The 25,355-nt window shown below is 41.3% G+C and overlaps 1 protein-coding gene across 2 annotated transcripts in view; it reads left to right on the top strand.

Moving 5' to 3' along the window:
• CSMD2 (CUB and Sushi multiple domains 2) overlaps nt 1–25,355 on the top strand; it is a 1,018,208-nt gene that overhangs the window by 279,695 nt on the left and 713,158 nt on the right. For both annotated transcript variants that reach the window (XM_056557006.1, XM_056557007.1), the window contains exon 3: nt 5,824–5,936. In XM_056557006.1, coding sequence (XP_056412981.1) covers nt 5,824–5,936 — 113 coding nt within the window. The remainder of the gene's footprint in view (nt 1–5,823; nt 5,937–25,355) is intronic.

The following is a 25,355-nucleotide window of genomic DNA, read 5'->3' as shown; positions in this document are numbered from 1 at the left end:
AGACGGCAGAGAGTTTGTCTGGATCCATCTGTAGTCCCTGGCCAGAGACCAAATATCCTAGAAAAGGAAGAGATTGGCATTCAAACAGACATTTCTCAATTTTGGCATAGAGTTGGTTGTCACGAAGTCTCTGAAGAACCATACGGACATGCTGGCGGTGTTCTTCTAGATTGGCAGAAAAAATTAGGATATCGTCCAGATATACAACAACACAGGAGTATAACAGATCACGAAAAATTTCATTGACAAAGTCTTGGAAGACGGCAGGGGCGTTGCACAGTCCAAAGGGCATGACCAGATACTCAAAGTGTCCATCTCTGGTGTTAAATGCCGTTTTCCACTCGTCCCCCTCTCTGATGCGGATGAGGTTATAGGCGCCTCTTAAGTCCAATTTAGTGAAGATGTGGGCACCTTGGAGGCGATCAAAGAGTTCAGAGATGAGGGGTAAGGGGTAGCGGTTCTTAACCGTGATTTTATTAAGACCGCGGTAGTCAATGCAAGGACGTAGGGAGCCATCTTTTTTGGACACAAAGAAAAATCCGGCTCCGGCAGGAGAGGAGGATTTACGGATAAAGCCCTTTTTTAGATTCTCCTGGACGTATTCGGACATGGCAAGAGTCTCTGGGGCAGAGAGAGGATAAATTCTGCCCCGGGGTGGAGTAGTGCCCGGGAGAAGGTCGATAGGGCAATCATAAGGCCTGTGAGGAGGTAGAGTCTCAGCTTGTTTTTTGCAGAAAACATCCGCGAAGTCCATATAGGCCTTAGGGAGACCGGTTACTGGAGGAACCACAGGGTTACGGCAAGGGTTACTGGGAACCGGTTTTAGACAGTTCTTGGAACAAGAGGACCCCCAACTCTTGATCTCCCCAGTGGACCAATCCAGGGTAGGGGAATGAAGTTGAAGCCAGGGAAGTCCAAGGAGAATTTCCGAGGTGCAATTGGGGAGGACCAAAAGTTCAATCCTCTCATGATGAGATCCGATGCTCATAAGAAGGGGCTCCGTGCGGAAACGTATGGTACAGTCCAATCTTTCATTATTTACACAATTGATGTAGAGGGGTCTGGCGAGACTGGTCACCGGGATGTTGAACCTGTTGACGAGGGAGGCCAAAATAAAATTTCCTGCAGATCCAGAGTCCAAGAAGGCCACTGTAGAGAAGGAGAAGGCAGAGGCAGACATCCGCACAGGCACAGTAAGACGTGGAGAAGCAGAGTAGACATCAAGGCCTGTCTCACCTTTGTGCGGAGTCAGCGTACGTCTTTCCAGGCGGGGAGGACGGATAGGACAATCTCTCAGGAAGTGTTCGGTACTAGCACAGTACAGGCAGAGGTTCTCCATACGGCGTCGTGTCCTCTCTTGAGGTGTCAGGCGAGACCGGTCGACCTGCATAGCCTCCACGGCGGGAGGCACAGGAACAGATTGCAGGGGACCAGAGGAGAGAGGAGCCGAGGAGAAGAAACGCCTGGTGCGAACAGAGTCCATATCTTGGCGGAGTTCCTGACGCCTTTCGGAAAAACGCATGTCAATGCGAGTGGCTAGGTGAATAAGTTCATGTAGATTAGCAGGAATTTCTCGTGCGGCCAGAACATCTTTAATGTTGCTGGATAGGCCTTTTTTGAAGGTCGCGCAGAGGGCCTCATTATTCCAGGACAATTCTGAAGCAAGAGTACGGAATTGTACGGCATACTCGCCAACGGAAGAATTACCCTGGACCAGGTTCAACAGGGCAGTCTCAGCAGAAGAGGCTCGGGCAGGTTCCTCAAAGACACTTCGGATTTCCGAGAAGAAGGAGTGTACAGAGGCAGTGACGGGGTCATTGCGGTCCCAGAGCGGTGTGGCCCATGACAGGGCTTTTCCGGACAGAAGGCTGACTACGAAAGCCACCTTAGACCTTTCAGTGGGAAACAGGTCCGACATCATCTCCAGATGCAGGGAACATTGGGAAAGAAAGCCACGGCAAAACTTAGAGTCCCCATCAAATTTATCCGGCAAGGATAAGCGTATCCCAGGAGCGGCCACTCGCTGCGGAGGAGGTGCAGGAGCTGGCGGAGGAGATGACTGCTGAAGCTGTGGTAGTAACTGTTGTAGCATAACGGTCAGTTGAGACAGCTGTTGGCCTTGTTGCGCTATCTGTTGTGACTGCTGGGCGACCACCGTGGTGAGGTCAGCGACAACTGGCAGAGGAACTTCAGCGGGATCCATGGCCGGATCTACTGTCACGATGCCGGCTGGCAGGTAGTGGATCCTCTGTGCCAGAGAGGGATTGGCGTGGACCGTGCTAGTGGACCGGTTCTAAGCCACTACTGGTTTTCACCAGAGCCCGCCGCAAAGCGGGATGGTCTTGCTGCGGCGGTAGTGACCAGGTCGTATCCACTAGCAACGGCTCACCTCTCTGGCTGCTGAAGATAGGCGCGGTACAAGGGAGAAGGCAAAAGCAAGGTCGGACGTAGCAGAAGGTCGGGGCAGGCAGCAAGGATCGTAGTCAGGGGCAACGGCAGAAGGTCTGGAATCACAGGCAAGGAACACACAAGGAACGCTTTCACTGGCACTAAGGCAACAAGATCCGGCGAGGGAGTGAAGGGGAAGTGAGGTGATATAGGGAAGTGCACAGGTGTAAACACTAATTGGAACCACTGCGCCAATCAGCGGCGCAGTGGCCCTTTAAATCGCAAAGACCCGGCGCGCGCGCGCCCTAGGGAGCGGGGCCGCGCGCGCCGGGACAGAACTGACGGAGAGCGAGTCAGGTACGGGAGCCGGGGTGCGCATCGCGAGCGGGCGCTACCCGCATCGCGAATCGCATCCCGGCCAGAGGCGGTATCGCAGCGCCCCGGGTCCGTGGAACCGACCGGAGCGCTGCAGTGAGAGGAGTGTAGCGAGCGCTCCGGGGAGGAGCGGGGACCCGGAGCGCTCGGCGTAACAACACGTAATATAGATCATGCTGGAATAAAATGTGTACCTAGCTCTATAACTAAACATCCAAATGTAATTGGGTTTTTGAGGTATTTAGTTCTTTATTACTTGTAGGGACATGGTAATAATCTTGGTTGCCATCATTTGACTGTAAAATACTGTAGAGTATATCTAAATACCAGGCTGATGTGTAGCAGAATAGGATGTAGAGGAAGCAATTGTACCCAAAGGAGCCACTGCCACTGTATACCAGTATTATAAATGGTACGTGGTTGGTGGGAGGCCCTGTTACAGCTTTTGCACAAGGGACCTGGAGCTTTAAGTTCAGTTTCTTTATCAGAGCTACAGCTGTTACATGACAAAAGGAAATAATTTAAACATCTAACAACAAATATGCAGTAGGGATAGAAGCATTCAAGATCTGAAAGCTACAAAGTACCTAGAGCTATAATTCTTACGGATATCGAGATGGTTTTCTTGATAAGCCCTGTGTGGCTAGTTCTGTAGATATAGTCAGCTGCACTGCGCATGCCCGCCATGTATTTAAATGAGGACATTCTGGCGATTTCCAGTTTCAGAACCTTGAAGGAAAAGAATTAGCATTACAATGCATTATCCAGCTCTGTCACATTGATAGCTGCCACTGTCAGACAACAATATCAAGAAACTTTCAGCTCTCCTTGGATCACAGAACCCTTGCAGATGACAGATTGTGAATGCAGATTTTACCCGTGCTGTACATAATTCAATCACAGCCATTTGAGACAGTTTTGCACATCCCTGAGGATTTGTTTCTCCTGCTTTCTAATCCTTTCTGTAATTATTGGTGAGGTTAAGTGATCTCAGCTTAAAAAAAAGTGTCATACACATACCCGTTCCCGCACTCTTCTGCTGCTCACAAAGATAATATACAAGCAGCCAGGATGGCAGCCAGAAACATGTACTGCATGCTATACAAAAGTATTTTATGGCAGCTTTTCTGTCTTTTTAGATATTGGCGGCCGTGAGGGAGAGTGAAATTCAATTTTAACGTCCCTTTCTTTCCTGCAATGAATACATTGAGTTTTCTGTCACTTAAAACTCTATCTGGCCATTCAGGATGAGACCTTGAGATCCCCTTGTGTATTTTTTTTTTTTTATGGCCGATTGCCCCTTTTCAGCTCTATACATTAAATTGTATGAAAAGAATCCGCATTTTACAACAGTAAGATTAAATAAATAAATTGCGAAATAAAAGCATGAAGCACAATAAATAAAAATATATATGTATGTATTTTTAGCATGTTTGCATCTCACTCACCACTTTCTTAAAAAGTGAATAGATCAGGTGGGAGTTTGAAATAATTTATGCCTGTAATCTACTACCTCTTATAGTTAGCATATATGACACAATAGCATTACTATATTCTCCCTAAATTTTTTGATTAATATCTGAGTACCTGGTGTTGCCTGGTCTTCCTACCTAAACTTCGTAAGAGAGGAAAAGAATACTTGTTGGCAGCTTTATTTTTTTTAATTTATTTTTTGTGTTGTCCACAGTGCTCTCTGCTGACACCTGATGCACGTATCAGGAACTGTCCAGAGCAGGAGAAAATCCCCATAGCAAACCTATGCTGCTCTGGACAGTTCCTGACACGGACAGAAGTGTCAGCAGAGAGCACTGTGGACAACGCAAACAGCTGCTAAAAAGTACTAAAAGGATTAAGATTTTTTAAAAGAAGTAATTTACAAATCTGTTTAACTTTCTGGCACCAGTTCATAAAAAAAAAGTTTTCCACCGGAAATGCTCTCATCCTCATGTCCCATCCTCATATCCCATTGCTCTATCCCAACCTCATTTCCCTTCCTCATATCCCAATCTAATATCCCATCCTAATTTTCAGTCCTCATATCCTGATCTAATATCCTGTCCTCATATCTCTTCTTCATACCCTATCCTCATATCCCGACATCCTATCCCAATCTCATCTCCCATCCTCATATGCCATCCTTAAATCCCAATCTAATATCCCGTCCTCATATCTCATCCTCACATCCAATCCTCATACCCCATCCTCATATTCCAAATTCATATTACGAACTTGCATCCCTGCACTAACTATTCTATGCAGCTGCCTACCTGACAGTCAGTAGGATGTTGAAAAGTCCCAGAAGTTCCATACAATTGAATAGGACTTTTGACAAAAAACTATACCATTGCCTAGGGGAGGGGGTCATGGCAGGAAATCTTCCTACTGCAGCCAAAACTGCAGGGAAAAAATGGCACTAGAATGCACTAGGGGAAGACTGTATAATGCTTACGATAATGTTTTGCCACCACACCCCCTCTCATAGACATGAATGGAGGGGGTGTGGCGTGACATTAAGGAGAGGCGTGGCCTTGACGTCACATCTAGATCTCAGAGGCAACGCCTGCCATAAAATGCCATGGGCTGCACTGAGATTGTGGGGGTCCCATCGGCGGGACCCCTGCGATCATACATCTAATTCCTTAGCCTTTGGATAGGGGATAAGATGTATAATGCTGGAATACCCCTTTAACAGAGCAGTTTATGGAATAAAGCTGAGCTGTGATTGTTGCTGTGGGCAATAAAATACAGGGATTAATATGTTAATATGTGCATCTACTCCTTTGAAGTACATGTACCATATGTGCAAACTTAACCGGACTCTTACTTTAATTCTGTACTTTAATTCTGTAATATAATATAGAAAATGAGAAGGTATTTTGCTTAAAATAATCTTAATATTATAAGTAAGCTGGTTATATGATGGTTTATAGTATTAATAAAACTGAATGGACAGGTGGGAAATCTGCCATAAAATTTGGTTTATATGCTAGCAATGAATTTACAATTCTTTCTGCTGTTCATGGCTTCAATGTTCAATCTTTGTCTTATTTTATTTTGTAGGTTAACGGGTTTTCATCTTCCAGCTCCAATTGTGAGTAGTGGAAATCGCCTCACTCTGTGGATGGTGTCGGACTACGCAGTCAGTGCTCAAGGTTTCCGCTCTACCTATGAAGGTCAGAACTGTCTCAATTTAAAATACTGGGATTGTTTAATAAAAACAAATATGTATGTTTTATGTTTGTAATATAAATATTCACTATTATCATATAATACTATATTCTATATTACATTCTGTACTGTGTTTATGTGTGCCACTAAGTTTTCACTAAGAAATCATTGTGTGCCAAAAGTGCATCTGTCACATAAATCCGCCACATATAACTACCACTATAGCTTAGGAGGGGTTAACATCCTCATGGCAAACATACTTTTTTTTATGTAATCTTGTGGTTTTTTTTCCCACTAAAATGTTTATGCAGTATTCCACAGTGTCATTTCACTACATTATGCCTTTTTGGTTGCCACACAGGGCTCGGCTGCCGACAGCAGCCAGCGTGTTATGTCTGCACATGCACCGCCAATGAGGACTGGCATTATGACACACACAAACATTGTTTCTCCCAGGCTGAAAGACTTACTGCACATGCACGGACAATACACAAAGGGGAACACTGTGTGTCAGTCAAAGTGGCATGACACAGTGCACAGAGACGTTGCAGCCAAGGGGCACAGTGGACCCATGGTCATGTCTCTTTGATACTGTGGGACATGACATAAACTTTGATTGCATAAAAAAGTATGTTTGGCATGGGAGCACTAATCCCTTCTGGGCTATGAGGGTGAGTGTATGCGGTGAATGTATGCGACAGATGCACATTATGGGTACGTTCACACGAGCGGACCCACAACGTATTTTACACTGCAGATCTGCCGCTGAAGGACCGCTGCATGGTGGCTTTAAATGTCCGGGCTTGGAGCGTCAATATGCCGCTACGAGTGGACACACTGCAATGTGCGAGTTGCCGCACATGCGCAGTGTACTCACACACATCGCGGGAGCTCCCCCTGCTCCATGAGCTAGGTCGAGAGCTGGCACGATGTGCGAGTATGCTGCGCATGCGCACTGCGACTCACAAACAGCAGTGTGTCTGCTCGTAGTGGAGCATTTCCTCTCCGAGCAGGCACATGTAAAGCCACCATGCAAGGGTCCTTCAGTGACGGATCTGCAGCGAAAAATATGCTGTGGGTCCACTCGTGTGAACGGACCCTAAGGCCATGTTTATATTGTTGCAATGCATCTAATTGAAATAAATTAGGCAATATTCTTGTTTAACATTGAATTATAATTTTGTGTATGCAGCTCCTATGGAGACGTATGTGTCTCTATGATTACAGTAAAACAAACCCTGTTTATTGTTTCTTTTCTTTGGCTAATAGTATGGAGGTCTGGTTTCAAGCATCCTTTCTTATGCCTTTATAAGCATTTTTAGATATTATGAAGGGGGATTCTTTAAAGAAAATCTGACAGCTAGTTCACTCCCACTAAACCCAGTAAACTGGGTTATAATGCTGGTGAAGAGCTGTAAGATGAGGGGTTTCCCACTGAAGTCCATTGGTTAGTTGCTGTATTATGCTTGCAATTATTATGATGCTAATGAAGGCCGCTCTTTGTGCGATCATCCATGGCCTTTGTTAGCATAACAATAATAAAGGGGCATGACCGGGGAATATGGAGGAGACAGGAGAACTCGGCAAGACGGCTCCCCGCCTCCAATGCTCGCTGGAGCGCATTAGGAATAAAACTATTTACAAACATAATGCAGCACCTAACTAACAGATTTCAGTGAGTAACCTCTCATTTTACAGCTCTTCACTGGCACTATAACCCAGCATACCTAGGGTTTAGTGTGGGTGAATTAGCGGTCAGGTTCTCTTTAACAGGACAACCTCCTTCAAGTTTGATAAATTTGAATCAAAATCACTTTTTTCCATGGGATTGAATAATAGTTTCCTTTAAGTCAAGTGAACGGGGCAAAGCTGTACTACCAGCTCCTCCTATGGAGTGGTGTTGTTTCTGGAAAAAATAAAACAGACCTTTTTTCCAATTTTAGACAACTATGTGAAGAACAAGATAACGACATTTCTAAATAAATGAGTTCTGATTTTACACTATACTGCAAATGAAAATTTGTGTAGCATTTTGTACGTTGACAATATTTAGATTTATGTTTTTGATAATAAGGAAACTTTACCTCCAGACAGAGCGCAGTTGTATTACTCTTTTAAGGACAAGTAGCAATGGTTAGACTTTTGGCTTAGCAAGCCTCACCGCCATTCAAAATGATCATCCAACATTAGCGGAACGAACAGGTGTATCAGACATCTGGTGTACATTACAATGAATTATTGTTATTATTTTTGAGTGAATTAATTGTGCTGCAAGCCATCTTTTCCTCTGTGCTGTTTTAATTACCATAGTCGCCTGTTGATAGAAGGCTACAGCTGTTATTAATATATGGAAGTTCCAGGGATAGAACTAGACTTCTTAAGACCTGGGTTAGCCGACTTGGTCAATTTACTAGGCTAAAGTCCAAGCCTGTGTCTGTATTCTATTAAATGACATAACAGATGTATGCAGAAACCGTAAACATCATACCTAGATGAATCTTCAATTAGAAAAGTTTCTCTTAGTCATAAGCAGCAAGGTCGTTGAAGTGACACAGAAGCATCTGTCTCTGAATAACAAATATAGCAGCTTACTGCTGCCTGTCAAGCAGACTGCCCTGTACCGAATCTTACAAGCTACCTCCAGAAGTATCTTGTGCTTGTTTATTTTGTATATGCATCACAAATATCTCATGTCAATCAAGTATGGAAGGGCTCTGGAAATGCTCAGGGACCCACTGATCCAAGCAAAAAAACAACTCAACATAACAGCATTTTATAGGATTAACCCACTCCACTGCAATTTTTGCATCCCAATCCCATAGACTAATAAATATATCAGATATTTTGTACTAGATAAGCCTCAGGGAGATCATTTTTTCTGATATTTATTCATTTCACAATCTTTGCTTACAAAACTGGACCATTTTGATCATCTATATTATGTTAAATTCCAAACAAACAAGGCAGTGATTGCCTTCATGTCCTACTGTCTTCTCCAGTAGACTATTGCATAAATAGAACCTTGTTTTTCTATAACATATTCACCCTATAAGCCCTTACTTGTATAAAAATAAGATTTTGTTAGATATGGGAATAATGTAGATTTAACCAGGCACTGTTCTTTTAACAAGCATTGCATTATAATAGTATAACAAAAACTTATTCGAGGAAAAAAAAAGTATTTCTCCAGTTATGGGTTACCTTTTTTCTGGATTAATTAGCTACACTGCTAAATTCTGTTGTATAATGTCTTTACTTCTGAAGGTAAATTAATATCTGGGATACGACTATGAACCACTTACTAGAGCTTACAAACACTTTGTCTGTGTCTCTATCTTTCTGCACCTTCTTCTTCCTCTACCTTCTCACTTTTCCTTCTCAATTCCTTCAACAGCATCTAACCTGATCTCTCAGTGAATTAATAAACCCTCTAGTATCTCAAGGCAAATTTGAACTGCGAATTGAGAATGAATGATTGGTGCACAAGGCACTAGGTGGGAGGTAGGAGTTGGGGTTGGATGGTGAAATCAAGGGATTCATATGTGTAACAAAAGTGGCTCTTCAGCAAGAATAATACAAGTGGGAGCATCCCTCAAACAATCCCTAGGGCTGTAGTTAGCTGTCAGTTTAGTCATCAGTTAAATCATTTGTCTTAATTGATTATATAGGATATAAAGTTTGTTAAATTGCTGTATAAAATAATTTTAAGTTTCTATGACATAATACTTTATATTACTTTTTAAATGTACTTAAAAAATTTTAAAAAAATTTGTAATATATATATTTGCTGTTACACGGAGCAAGGGACATATGTGAATGTATTAGATAACATTGTGCCAAAATATTTCATATGGAAAAACTCATGATATAGATATAAAAAGGGCTATATTATTAATGTAGTAATATACTAAATAACATTTTTAAAGAAAACTGGTCTCAGTGCACATACTGTTTTAAACAATGGCTGTAATTTGAAAGTTGGAATCACAGCAGTTTTTTTTACACAATGTGTGAGACCTCTTTTCCATAGACTAGAGATGAGCGAACTTACAGTAAATTCGATTTGTCACGAACTTCTCGGCTCGGCGGTTGCTGACTTTTCCTGCATAAATTAGTAAAGCTTTCAGGTGCTCCCGTGGGCTGGAAAAGGTGGATACAGTCCTAGGAGACTCTTTCTTAGGACTGTATCCACCTTTTCCAGCCCACCGGAGCACCGGAAAGCTGAACTAATTTATGCAGGAAAAGTCAGCAACCGCCGAGCTGAGAAGTTCGTAACGAATCAAATTTACTGTAAGTTCGCTCATCTCTACCATAGACTTTCATTAAGTATATATATATATATATATATATATATATATATATATTAAAAATACCTTTTTTCATATGTTGATTTTGATTGTACCTTGTATTATTTGTAATTTTTTATAAAGTAAAATTAAATATAAAAAAATACCTTTTTTCTTTACCTTTTTCACAGCCATATTTTCTCAAATTTAATAATGTGTCATCCACATCCAGGCCTAAATCAAGGCAGATTCAATAAACAACATTCAGTAGAAACATATAGGATTGTCAGCAGAAAAGGAACATTGGTCCACATAGTTTGCCCTTATATAATTTCCTTGTTCTTTTTATCTTTGGATAGATATGCTATATGTCTATCCCAGGCATGTTTACATTCTCTTACTGGGAACTTTTATTCTCTTACGTCCTAAGATCAAAAGAAAAAGAAAATAACAAAAGGGCAGACTAGAATGACCAGGTGGTCTTTTTCTGCCGGCAATCTTCTACGTTTCTATGCTGTTTATTGTGAAGCTACTTTTATTTATCATGTGCTCTTCTATATGAAATATTTTGTGTTATTTAAATCATTTAGATATCTCTCGCTATGATAGTTTCTAGAGATGCTCATATTCTCTAGGTCAAATACGACTGACTCACAAGTTGTCAGGTCAAGCTGTACTAAGTCACAAAGCAGTGTGCTTTATGTTGTGTTGTGTAAGAGTGGATGCATTGAAACCGGGGAGAGGTAATGGAGTCCAAGTAATACTGTATGTTTACTGCTATTATCCATGTGTAAAATTCATCCACCTATATAACACAGTTAGACATATTGAAATACATGGAATTAAAGTTTCAAGTAGAATTTCTTTGCCACTTATGTCTAAATATGGATATTATTGTTGGTAATACTGAAAAGAGAATATTAGAGATTTTAATTTAATCTCACAAGCTCAGGTTGTTTCTCTTTGACAATACTCCATTGCTAGCCATGATAGCATTTCAGTGGCCTTTCTCCATAAAAATCAGCAATCCACAGTGACCTTCTATTGGAAGTTCTCACTTGCTGTAAATTAAGTTAACATTGAAAAGACACACTTTAGAAGTCAGAAGATACCATCAGTGGGGGGGGGGGGGGGTCTGTTAGCTGGTAACTTCTTTGGAAGTTAAAGCGCAACTGTACCCAGTGTTTTACCCCCAGACTACCCGCATGAGTTTACACTTGTGAACACATGTAATGCAGCAATACCTTTGGCTGCAATTCTTGCTGCTTTATTCATGCAGAAATCATGGTTGGATGGCAGTCAGCAACAGTAAGATACCTCCCTACGTCACCGCTTGCACTGCTGCTAGAGAGACAGAGGTCCTTAGCACATGCGCCACTGATATCCTGGATGCGCGCAGCCTGGTGTGACTTACCAGAGTAAGCGCTCGCTCCCTCCGCTAGCGCTGACTCCTGCCGGCTGAAACTTCCATGCGCCTACGCTCGCTCCATGCCTCTAGCACAGCGCATGCGCACGAGGGCTGTGGAGCAAAGTCTGAGGTATTCCCAGGTCTTTATGCTTTCATTCATATACAGGGCTATAGACTTCACTGCAGATACCCTCCAGGGTGTTACCCTCAGAGTAGTTCCCTTTAACAACAGCTGATGATTTCCATGCAAGGCACCGAAGCAGAAGACAGTTAACATAATCAGTTAGGTCTAGGTTAGGGTAGGCAGAGTTCTCTGACAGAAGATCGGGGCAGGCAGGTATGATAATCAGGCCAAAACTGATGACATCTTCCCTATCAGAGGACAGGGTACAGATACAAATTTCTAGCATTATGTAGGTTGCATAATTCCTATTAATCCCTAAAGACATTCCCATCTGTTGAGATGAAATATTTTATTTGGGGGGACAACATCATTTAAGCATTGTTCTAGAGCTAAATATGTACCGGTAGTTATGTTGTTTTTGTTACCAAGCAGGTTGTATTGATGCCTCCTTATCCATCATTTATTGGGTTTCTTAATATGACCATTTAGTATTAATTTTACTAAACAATAATACTGTTTAATGCTTTAGATGAGATATAGGCATCATGGGGAGCTTCATGTTGCATGCTTATGTTGCATGGGGAGCTTGTTCTTTACTGTACATACCATATTCATAAAGCCCTTCATGGATGGGACATTTATGAGCTGCATACATAGAAATTAATTTATGCAGCTCATGGAGACAGACTGTGTTAGAAATCATGTAAATCTTAAAGAACATGCTAGCCATAATAAGCATGTATGTGAAACCATGTTGTATTCTATGTAGAGTCATAATAGTAAAAAAGTGATTGTTTGGACCAGTTGGCCCATTGTTGTTGCCCACCACCACTCCCTTCCCATCCCATGGTGTACAGAAAGGAAGCATTCACAATTGGCTGTTTATCCTCTTACTTTTTTGTTCATATGTCTGTAATGGTTGACAGGGTGAGCGTTGTACAGACTCATATATTCCAAAAAAAAAACAAAAAAACACATGGCCACATCTGTCCATCTTTTTTTCATCCCAATAAATTCAATGGTGCAAGACTGCAAATATAAGATGCGGCCTATGGTCAGGTATGATCCTGTTTCGGGGGGAAAAAAAGCCCTGTTTTTCTAATCCTGAAGAACTCCTTTGAATAAAAAGAAAATATTCAGATGTTCAGATTATAGGACTCCTTTAAAGTAGGTCAATCTGTTTTTTCTTTTCTATGAAGTAAAGATTCCAACATTACAATTTGGGTTCTGAAAATCGAAATCCTCCATAATACAGCTTCTTCTGAATCTCCACAATAATAAGAGATAATAGCGAGCATTCTAGTGCACTGAATGGGAATATTGTAACAGGTTTAGGATTCAGCCCTAATACCTACCTGTATTATAGGTTAGCCTAGTGTGCTGGATTTAAGTCTGACAGATTTCCTTACTCATCTTAACCTGTCCTCCCTTTGACCTAGCTCTAAAATTATTATTACTTATGCAAAGGATTGCACTGGGGGAAAAAATCCTGACAATTGCACATTGTAACAGCTGGATTTGGAGAGCAGTGCCAGTTTAAGTGGCCGTGAATCTTCTCAAGATGGCTTACAGGCATTAGGATGCCTAGTTCTCTTGGTGTGCCAAAATCATTTATATTTGGAACAGACTTAATCTTTGCTAGCAGAGCGAAGGAGTTGCAGTGTTTGAGCACATTACGTTCCCTCCCTATTATATGATGTAGTTGTATTCTCTACAAACCCCGGCACCTGTCACATGTCATGCCAGCTTGTATGTATAAAATATTGCAGCTGATTTCATATGAGTAGCCCTGTCCTTTATAATAGGTCAGCTTTACAATAGGTCAGCATCAAACTGTCTCATATCTGAAAGGTAACGTTTTAACATAGAAAATAAAAGATAATGTATTATAATTTAATGTGCTATCGATACAGCGTAAGCAATATAAAATTCTGATTTGCTATAGGGATTCTTGCATTAGCATTTTCATTTTACTGTGTTATATTCAGGAACAACCTTGAGACATGTTATGAAATATATATATATATATATATATATATTTATATATAATTTTTTTTCACGAATATTGCAAAGCTTAGTTGCTGTCTCTGTTCACTTTGACCACTGGGTGGCAGCCATCTTTACCAGTCTAATCAGTTGGCTGTATCCATAACACTGCCTTCATCTTGCATTTCTTTGAAGGAGCCGAGAACAGAGGGAAGGACATGGTTTTATGCTATCGCTGATTCACAAAGCATTTGATTAAACTGGGCAGCTCTCCTTAAAAGGCATAATAACTCAGCATACAAATTTTGACCAAAAAAAAGCATCATGACTTTTGAAATGACACTCTGTTAGATGATAATACGCAACACAGAAAAATGAGACCCTTAGAACAAGGAACACTAAAGCTATAGCCTGGGCCGTCACAGATTATACGTGTTTTGTCATTTCTGTGTGCAAAATGAAAATTGTAAACATGCATTGAGAAGACGTGTCGATATAGGTACAAATGAGGTCTCTATAATTGGCTCCTCAAATTACTGCAGCTGGATGTACACAACTTGCAATGTGTGTTCCAACCCTCAACAAACACCATACCACCCCCACAAGAACCAATGTACAGGGGCAAGATCAGAAAGTAGTGTAAGGTTAAGTTCACACACAATTTAGGGGACACATTTTTGCATTTATTTTAATTATTCAATTATTTGGTTCCTGAGAACTGGTCTACCCCGTTTTCTGTAAATACCTCCTTATCTCTTGTGTATGGGTCACACATACGACTAAGATTTCTCGGACACACCAATGGAAAGAAAATGCCAGCCCTCCCCATTATATTTGTAGGTTTTTAGTTGTAGTGATATCCATTTACAAGGATCATACAAGTCTGTAGAGAGAAGAAGGGTAACGGGGGATGAGTGAGGAGAAGAAGTGCAGCTAGCAACCCAGACACAGACTCTACAGGCTTACTGTCTCCCAAAAAATGCTGGATTCACACGTAAGACTGCCCAGTAAAAACAACAAAAAAAATGTAGGAGGTTGAAATCACAACTTCAACCTGGAGAAGAACCCTTCCTTATAAAATCCAATATGACCAACAATGGTATCTACTTCTTGAAAGTAGAGGTAGGAGACATGTGCATCTAGAGCCCAAAAGAATGAAAGGGTGCTTTAATGAAATGGCAATTGCATTGAACGTATAATCTTTATTACAAGTGGTAAAACATTGTAGTGTGTCAGAATACATTTCAATACCCCACTTTATGGCATTTCAACATGTATAACTAAACTTCAGTAGTCTGTATAATGAATAAAGAAACCTAACATAAGTCTGCGGTTTTGAGCCCTAAAACATGGCTGACAAAACTATACTGGGGGCAGAGAGAGGTGTGTAACCATACCCAGTGTACCAGTCATTAAACCTGCTTGATCAAGAAAAATTTACTTTAACCCCTTAAGGACCAGGCCAATTTTATTTTTGCATTTTCATATTTTCCTCCTTGCCTTCTAAAAATCATAACTCTTTTATATCTCCATCCACAGACCCATATAAGGGCTTAATTTTGCGTCACCAATTTTACTTTGTAATGACATCACTTATTTTACCATAAAATGTTTGGCGCAACCCAAAAAATATTATTTATGTGGGGAAATTGAAAGGAAAACCACAATTAAGCAAATTTTGGAAGGTTTTGTTTTCACAGTGTACACTTTATGGTAAAAATGACATGTTTTCTTTAGTCTGTGGGTTAATACGATGAAAATAATACCCATGATATATGCTTTTCTAAAATCTCAAACTATTTTAACAAAATGAGTATGTTGAAATTGCTCTATTTGACCACCTATAACTTTTTCATTTTTCCGTATATGGGGCGGTATGGGTGCTCATTTTTTGCACTGTGATCTGTAGTTTTTATCAGTACCACTTTTGCTTGGGTTTAACTTTTTATACATTTTTTATAAAAACAAGTTTGGAATGAAATGTGACAAAAATGCTGCAATTTTCGACATTTTTTTTTTTTTTTTTACATTTACGCCGTTCACCGTACAGGATAATTAACAATATATTTTGATAGTTCAGACTTTTACGCACACGTTGATACCAAATATGTTTATTAATTATTTTTTTTACACTTTTTGGGGGTGAAATGGGAAAAACGGGTGGTTTACGTTTTAATTGGGGGAGGGGATTTTTCACATTTTAACTTTTTATCTTTTACATTTTGTACTTTTTTTTAACACTTTAATAGTCCCCTTAGGGGACTATTTATAGCAATCATTTGATTGCTAATACTGTTCAGTGCTATGCATAGGGCATGGCACTGATCAGTGTTATTGGTGATCTTCTGCTCTGGTCTGCTCGATCTCAGACCAGAGCAGAAGACCCCTGGAAATGGACAGAGGCAGGTGAGGGGACCTCCGTCCGTCATTATGGATTATCGGATCCCTGCGGCAGCACTGTGGGCGATCCGATCACCCATTTAAAGTACTGCACTGCCACAGATGCCGTGATCTGTATTAATCACGGCATCTGAGGGGTTAATGGCGGACATCTGCGCAATCACGGATGTCCGCCTTTAGCGGCGGGTCCCTGGCTGCTGATAGCAGCCGGGACCTGTCGCTCATGAAGCAAACACCGGTCCGGTGCTCGCGGTCATGGCGGAGCGTAAATGTACATCATGGTGCATTGGGTACCACGGCACCATGATGTACATTTACACCCATTGTCGTTAAGGGGTTAATGTTTCAGATACCATTATGGCAAGTAGACTGGAGGTGGGCCCTATGCCACATTGGACACTAGAGCATTCACTCAGACATGAGAGGAAGGCAGGAAAAGGACTCTAAGCATGTTACATGAAGTCCAGGTCTCCAGGGCAGGTGTCATAGCAGAGGGCATTTTTTATTGCCATGCAGTTTACACAAGCTGTGAATACAGCTCACTCTCTGCCTTCCATAAAGGGATGTTATCAGCTCTGAGGGCTAAAACTTTTGTCATATTTCCTTTCATTTAGGAGATCCTGAGTATGCAGAATATTCTATAATAGAGACGCTATACACAACTGGCCACTCCGCTTGCACTGTCATCAGCCGGACTGGAGCTGACAGTTACCAGACTGTGTTTTAGTAGACATGATGCTTAGATTTGTGCTATGAAGCACATTATTTTCTGCTTACACACTTGAATGGCCTTTCTAAACTAAACCAACAACTGCGTGTTACACCCCCTCTGTATTTACTCCCTCCACTCTAGAAAAGCTGCAATCAGATTTCTCATTCCTTCCCAGTAAATGTTATAAAATAGACCCCTCGCCCTTTCAGTAGGCTTGTGTAACACATATACAGCACAGTGCCAGGTCGCTGAAGCGATTGTAAATTATACCTATTATGGGGAGGGGGAGCTTTTATTTAAGTAAGCTTGCCAATCAATAACACATTATAATGAAGCATTTTGTTCGTGTTTTGTACTTTTATAGGTTGTTATTCTTTATCAGTTTTGAGGCTAAACAGTGCAAGTACGTCATCATTGAGGCAAGTTAGTAAATTAGCCACCATTTTTATTCGTTTTTAATAAAAGATCCAGATATGTCAACCAGTTTTGGTGCTCAGGAGCTGTAAGAAGCACCTCGTAATGCCATGCGGAACTGGAGTGGTGATGTGCATGGACTGGGAACAGTCTCATTTGCATTAATTATTAGTGCCATTACATTACGTTCTAAATCAACATCTAATGATGCAGCTCTTAGGACTGCCTGTCTGACATTGTTTAATCACTTGCAATTCCTTGTGGATTCTCAATCCCATCCAGACACATTCCAGAGATGAAACTCGATTTGCTTGAAACAATTTGGCTTATCTGGAGCAGAGAACATACAATGAGCAGTAGAACATTATTGGCACGCTATCAGGACTTATCCCATCTAGAATTATCAATAAAGTAGAGTAATGGATCTAAACGTCTCTACAAAATTGCTATGAAAAACATACTGTGTACAGTAGTTGATGAAAACCATTTGAATGGTATAGAGTAAATGACTTGGCAGTCTATATATAAATGCATTGCAGAGTTTTCATATACTTCATTTCCAAGCATCTTCTCTGTTGATATCATTCACTATGCATTTAGTTACTTTTTTATTTAATAGCTGATATTGATGCATACTTATCAGCTCATTGCAGGTTCAGACTGGTCTACCAGAATAACAGAGGATCCAAGCCCAGCTCTGCAAAAGTAATGGGCTACAAAGGTCCATCAGAAGTAATTGGCCACAAAGGTCCATCAGAAGTAATGGGCCACAAAGGTGCATCAGAAGTAATGTGCCACAAAGGTCCATCAGAAGTAATGTGCCACAAAGGTCCATCAGAAGTAATGTGCCACAAAGGTCCATCATAAGTAATGTGCCACAAAGGTCACTCAGAAGTAATGTGCCACAAAGGTCCAACAGAAGTAATGTGCCACAAAGGTCCATCATAAGTAATGTGCCACAAAGGTCCATCAGAAGTAATGTGCCACAAAGGTCCATCAGAAGATTACTCCATCATGAAACAGAGACAGGCCCCCTCATTACAGTGTACTATGATTTACTATGATTAACTTACATATACATGTAGGTATAGCACATAGTGCAAATCAAGTTAATAAGCCTGCATACATCCTGGAGCTCTATTACACTTCTTCACTGACATGTGACTGCAAACTATAGGTGCCCACTGAGTTGATACACTTTGAAATAACCCACTGCATACTCTAAAATGTTGCAGCAGCTGGGAAGACCACTTTAAAGGGGTATTTCAGGCAAAAACCTTTTTTTTTATATATCAACTGGCTCCGGAAAGTTAAATAGATTTGTAAATTAGAAACAAATACTTTTGCCCGGACCTTCTAGGTGAGTATAAATATACTAAATTTGGGTTTATAATTATAGAAAAAATAATATTGGGTCGTGCTTCAATAATAATATATTAAATTTATTAAAATTACAATGTAAAAGGTTACTCCTCACAGGGCCCTGTGTGGAGAACACATAAGATACAGGCAATTGATATTAATGCATACAAGAATATGTGTATAATTATACCACTGGCATGAATAGTAGTTTCTTATGTGCAACAAGGAAATGCCTATTCTAGATAAGCAGATAACTATTGCACAAAGCAAGCCACGTACGAGGCTAAAATAATACGCTATGTAGGTGGCTGGCTACCACATTCAAATACATATATGCAGAATGTGTCTTTTTTATAATGCCAATACTCAAAAAATGTCCCTGAGAGTGTTCAGGGCAAAATTGGCAATAAACAACCTATAACGGGTGACCCCCTTATGGGGACAACCCTCACTAGAACCCTCCCTATAAAATAATTACTTTATTTGGTATTAGTTAAAATATATGACCCCAAAATAGTTAAAATCTGCAGTGGTAGGGGAATATTTATGGTCAGGTGTAAAGGAATTCACACACTAGGGGGTGTTCGGGGCAGCTGCGCATTTATTTGATTCTACTCTGTGGGCCACTGGTAATTCCAGTGTCCACTGGTGCACAGCTATCCCTCACTCCTTTATTACTAGAATTCCCCTGTACCACGCTAACTAAAACTTAGACCGTAGGCCTCCCCGACGTTTCGGTGACGAATCACCTTTGTCAAGGGTTGCGAGGCTACTGAATTCCTTTACACCTGACCATAAATATTCCCCTACCGCTGCAGATTTTATCTATTTTGGGGTCATATATTTAACTAATACCAAATAAAGTAATTATTTTATAGGGAGGGTTGTAGTGAGGGTTGTCCCCATAAGGGGGTCACCCCTTATAGGTTGTTTATTGTTTTTTATAATGCTAGACAGTTTGTAGCAATTTAAATATGTTACCGGTCTTATGTAACAACTCGGGCAGTCCGCACTGTAAACAGATATTGTTGTGGCAGTGCCTGGATAGTAAGGCGCACTGGATCCTCTGTGCGGCGGTCCCAGATGGTGGGAAAGAGATAGCCTGGCAGAGTCCTTAATGTGGAGCGGTGGTGGTCATCACGAGCTGTTGGCGCTGGCAGGTGCTGATGTAGACAAGCTGCCGGAGGACCGTTGTCGCTGGCAAGCGCTGTAGATGGAGAAATTCTCACCGCTGGGCTGCAATGCTGGCTGGGTGGGACCAAGGACCGCACACTGGATACGAGGAGCTCACCTCGTGTTGTCGGCGTGTGACGTCAGCAGGTGTTGAAGCTGGAAACACTGCACCTGAGTTGGCCTTGCAAAGGCTGGACCGGACAGATGCTGGACTGGATCCACTGAAGTCCACAAAAGGTCACGGACACAATTCATAAATACCGTTTCATAAATAGCGTTTATGCCAGTGGCTTATGCATACAAAACTAGACATGTTTCAGGGTGATATAATGCAACCCTTTCCTCAGTAGTCACTACTGACTACTGAGGAAAGGGTTGATTATATCACCCTGAAACGCGTCTAGTCTTGTATGCATAAGCCACTGGCATAAACGCTATTTATGAAACGCTATTTATGAATTGTGTCCGTGACCTTTTGTGGAATTAGTTACATAGTTACATAGTTAGTACGGTCGAAAAAAGACATATGTCCATCAAGTTCAACCAGGGAATTGAAGGGTAGGGGTGTGGCGCGATATTGGGGAAGGGATGGGATTTTATATTTCTTCATAAGCATTAATGTTATTTTGTTCCAGGAATGTATCTAATCCTGTTTTAAAGCTGTTCATTTTTCCTGCTTTGACCAGTTCCTGAGGTAGACTGTTCCATAAGTTCACAGTTCTCATAGTAAAGAAGGCGTGTCGCGTCTTAAGACTAAACTTTTTCTTCTCCAGACGGAGGGAGTGCCCCCTCGTCCTTTGGGGGGTTTAACCTGGAACAGTTTTTCTCCATATTTTTTGTATGGGCCAATAATATACTTATATACATTGATCATATCCCCCCTTAAACGTCTCTTCTCAAGACTAAACAATTGTAACTCCTTTAATCGCTCCTCGTAGCTAAGATGTTTCATGCCCCATATTAGTTTAGTCGCGCGTCTCTGCACCCTTTCCAGCTCCACAGTGTCCCTTTTATGGACAGGTGACCAAAACTGAACAGCATATTCCAGGTGAGGCCGTACCAATGCTTTATAAAGGGGGAATATTATGTCCCTGTCCCTTGAGTCCATGCCTCTTTTGATACATGACAATATCCTGCTGGCTTTGGAAGCAGCAGCCTGACATTGCATGTTATTCTGTAGTCTGTGATCTACAAGTACACCCAGATCCTTCTCTACCGGTGACTCTGACAGTTTAATCCTCCCTAAGACATACGACGCATGCAGGATATCAGTACCCAGATGCATAACTTTACATTTATCCACATTGAACCTCATTTGCCAAGTGGATGCCCAGACACTTAGTCTATCCAAGTCATCTTGTAACCTATACACCTACTCTATAGACTGTACCGTGCTACAAAGCTTGGTGTCATCTGCAAAGATAGAAACAGAGCTGTTAATGCCATCCTCTATATCATTGATAAATAAATTAAACAACAGCGGTCCCAGTACAGAACCTTGGGGTACACCACTAATTACTGGGGACCAATCAGAGTACGAATCATTGACCACCACTCTCTGGGTACGATCAATGAGCCAGTGTTCAATCCAGTTACAAACTAAAATTTCCAAATCCAAAGACCTTAACTTACCTGTCAGACGTCTATGAGGGACAGTATCAAATGCTTTAGCAAAATCCAGAAACACTATATCCACAGCCATTCCTCAAGGCTTCTACTCACCTCTTCATAAAAGCAAATTAGATTGGTTTGACAACTTCTATCCTTAGTAAACCCATGCTGGCTATCACTTATAATACTATTATACCCTATGTATTCCTGTATGTAATCCCGTATAAGTCCTTCAAACAATTTACCCACAATGCACGTTAGACATACCAGTCTATTGTTTCCTGGGTAAGACCTAGAGGCCTTCTTGAAGATTGGCACCACATTCGCCTTGCGCCAGTCCCTTGGCCAGCCCAGCATCTGTCCGGTCCAGCCTTTGCAAGGCCAACTGTTTCCAGCTTCAACACCTGCTGACGTCACACGCCGACAACACGAGGTGAGCTCCTTATATCCAGTGTGCGGTCCTTGGTCCCACCCAGCCAGCATTGCAGCCCAGCGGTGAGAATTGCTCCATCTACAGTGCTTGCCAGCGCTAACGGTCCTCTGGCAGCTTGTCTACATCAGCGCCTGCCAGCGCCAACAGCCCGTGATGACCACCACCGCTCCACATTAAGGACTCTGCCAGGCTATATCTTTGCCACCGTCTGGGACCGCCACACAGAGGATCCAGTGCGCCTTACTATCCAGGCACTGCCACAACAATATCTGTTTACAGTGCGGACTGCCCGAGTTGTTACATAAGACCGGTAACATATTTGAATTGCTACAAACTGTCTAGCATTATAAAAAGGACACATTCTGCATATACGTATTTGAATGTGGTAACCAGCCACCTAAATAGCGTATTATTTTAGCCTTGTACGTGGCTTGCTTTGTGCAATAGTTATCTGCTTATCTAGAATAGGCATTTCCTTGTTGCACATAAGAAACTACTATTCATGCCAGTGGTATAATTATACACATATTCTTTTTATGCATTGATATCAATTGCCTGTATCTTATGTGTTCTCCACACAGGGCCCTGTGAGGAGTAACCTTTTACATTGTAATTTTACTAAATTTAATATATTATTATTGAAGCACGACCCAATATAATTTTTTCTATAATTATAAACCCAAATTTAGTATATTTATACTCACCTAGAAGGTCCGGGCAAAAGTATTTGTTTCTGGTTTTTCCTTTTTGCAACTAAGGTATAGTTGCATGCCCTAGTTTGACCTCGGTGTGTATTAGTAATTGTGAGATGCACATACACATTTTTCTTTCCAGATTTGTAAATTACTTCTATTAAAAAATCTTAATCCTTCCATTAGTTATTAGCTTCTGAAGTTTTCTGTCTAAATGCTTGATGTCACGTCCCAGGAGCTGTGCATGATGGGAAAATATCCCCATAGGAGCTGCACAGCTCCTGGGACGTGAGTCATCAGAAAGCAGTTAGACAGAAAACAGCAACTCAACTTCAGAAGCTAATAACTATTGGAAGGATTACGATTTTTTAATAGAAGTAATTTAAAAATCTGTTTAACTTTCCGGAGCCAGTTGATATATATAAAAAAGTTTTTGCCTGGAATACCCCTTTAACCCCTTAACGACGCAGGACATAAATGTACGTCCTGGTGATGTGGTACTTAGCACACCAGGACGTACATTTACGTCCTGAGCATAACCGTGGGCATCGGAGCGATGCCGGCATTATGCGCGGCAGGTCCCGACTGTGGATCGCAGCCAGGGACCCGCCGGTAATGGCGGACACCTGCGATACCGCGGATGTCTGCCATTAACTCCTCAGATGCCGTGATCAATATAGATCACGGCATCTGCAGCATAGCGGTCATTAAAATGGATGATCGGATCGCCCGCAGCACTGCCGCAGCGATCCGATCATCCTGCACTGCAGACGGAGGTCTCCTCACCTGCCTCCGCTGTCTTCCGGGAGTCTTCTGCTCTGATCTGCCTTCCCGCAGACCAAAGCAGAAGATGACCGATAATGCTGATCAGTGCTGTGTCCTATACATAGCACTGAACAGGATTAGCAATCGAATGGTTGCTATAAATAGTCCCCTATGGGGACTATAAGAGTGTAAAAATTAAAGTAAAAAAAGTAAAAAAATAAAGTAAAAGAAATGTGAAAAAAACCCTCCCCCAATAAAAACGTAAATTGTCCCATTTTCCCTATTTTACCCCCAAAAAGTGTAAAAAAATTATTTTATATACATATTTGGTATCGTCGCGTGCGTAAATATCCGTACTATTAAAATAAAATATAGATGATCCCGTATGGTGAATGGCGTGAGCGTAAAAAAAAAAATCCAAAATAGCTGCTTTTTTATAACATTTTATTCAAAAACAATTTATAAAAAATGTAATAAAAGTTTTGTATAAGCAAATATTGTATTAATAAAAATTACAGATCACGGCGCAAAAAATTAGCCGGGAGGAGGAAAAAACGAAAGCGTAAAAATAAAAGTCCTTAAAGTCCAAATGGGCTGAGTCCTTAAGGGGTTAAAGTAGCTGACAAAATATTTTTGCATTAGATCGTATTGTATAAAATGTTTGGGACAAAATAGCAAGTGAAGTTTTCTTTTATTACCTCCTTTCTGAGGTTTTACAAGGACTCTAATACTGATGACCTTTCCTTAAGATAAGCAATCAATGTATGGTCAGTAAACATCAAATTCCTGGGTATCCACATTGGTCAGCTAAAGGAAGGGACTATGACCCTTGCAGAAGTGCTGTACCCTCTGAATTGAAGTGATCATCATTGAAAAGTCAATAACTAAATATTTATGCGCTATCCTATGATAGATCCTCCATATAAATTCCCCTATAAAGTAAAAATTTCATGGCGCCCATTGAAGTAAGCTGTTTGTGTAATGGAAATTTTTTTGAGGTATTTTATGGAAACAGACTCCCTTTGTAATTTCCTCTCTTTCCAGTGAATTGATGGACACTATGAATAAGGGTTCCCCTTTATTATTAAAGGGGCAACTCTTTAATAGCCTTTAATATACTTTCCAAAAGTATTAATATCAAGTGAGACAAAGCTCTTTACCAAAGCAATGCACATTTATTTATTCAGTCGTTTCTGTATTTGCCTGCCGATGCTGTCAGAACCTATAGTAACAGGTTGTTTTTTGTTGCTGGGTTATGCCTGGCTGTCTGGACTGGTCAGCTGACCTTGATTGGAGCACCTTTTCTGGCTCCATATAAGCTGGCACTCTACTCCCAATCTTTGCCTGCTAAAGAGCTCAGTTTGTACTCCTAGGTAGCTTTCTACTGCATCTGTAATATCTGGCGTTTAGACCCTTTGGCTCCGCTCTCTGACTCTTCTCTGGTATTAGCGATTTTGTACTTTGACAACTCCTGGTTTTAGATGCAGATAGTGGACTTTGACTTATTGTGTGAGTGTTTTTCTTGTTAGTCTGTCTGCTCCCTACTGTACCTTGACCTTTGCATGTATTATTGTATTTTATTATTTTCACAGTTGACTCCCCTCACTTGTCTAGGGAGGGACTGTCATTGTGGTTACGGACCCATTGTCTAGGGTGGGTATGTAAGTAGATAGGATGGGGAGTAGGATAGGGGAGTGGGTGAGAATAGTGTACACTCCTTCCCTGCCCAGACATGACATTTTAGAGGCCCATTTACTGCATTTGTCTTGTTTCTGCATCATGGAAACAATGTCTGCTTTGGTGGAGCAAATGCATGGCTTGACTTAGCTTGTCCATGATTTAACTGAAAGACTTCAGCAATGTGAGTCATCTCAGTCTCAGTCAGCATTAGTTAAGACCTTGACCATGAGGTTGCAAGATCAGGAGCAGTTAGTTCAGAGCTTACTAGCCAGAATTCAGGAGCTGAAGTTTGCCCCAACTCAATGTCATCTGTTCCTGCTTCTCCCTGACCGATTTTCTGGTAACTGCAAGATGTTCAAAACCTTTTGTGAGAGCTGC

This window comes from Hyla sarda, chromosome 2 (assembly GCF_029499605.1).
Source record: "Hyla sarda isolate aHylSar1 chromosome 2, aHylSar1.hap1, whole genome shotgun sequence".
NCBI classification, from domain to species: domain Eukaryota; kingdom Metazoa; phylum Chordata; class Amphibia; order Anura; family Hylidae; genus Hyla; species Hyla sarda.
The sequence above is the reverse complement of the archived record's forward strand: the minus strand, read 5'-3'. Positions and strand labels throughout refer to the sequence as shown.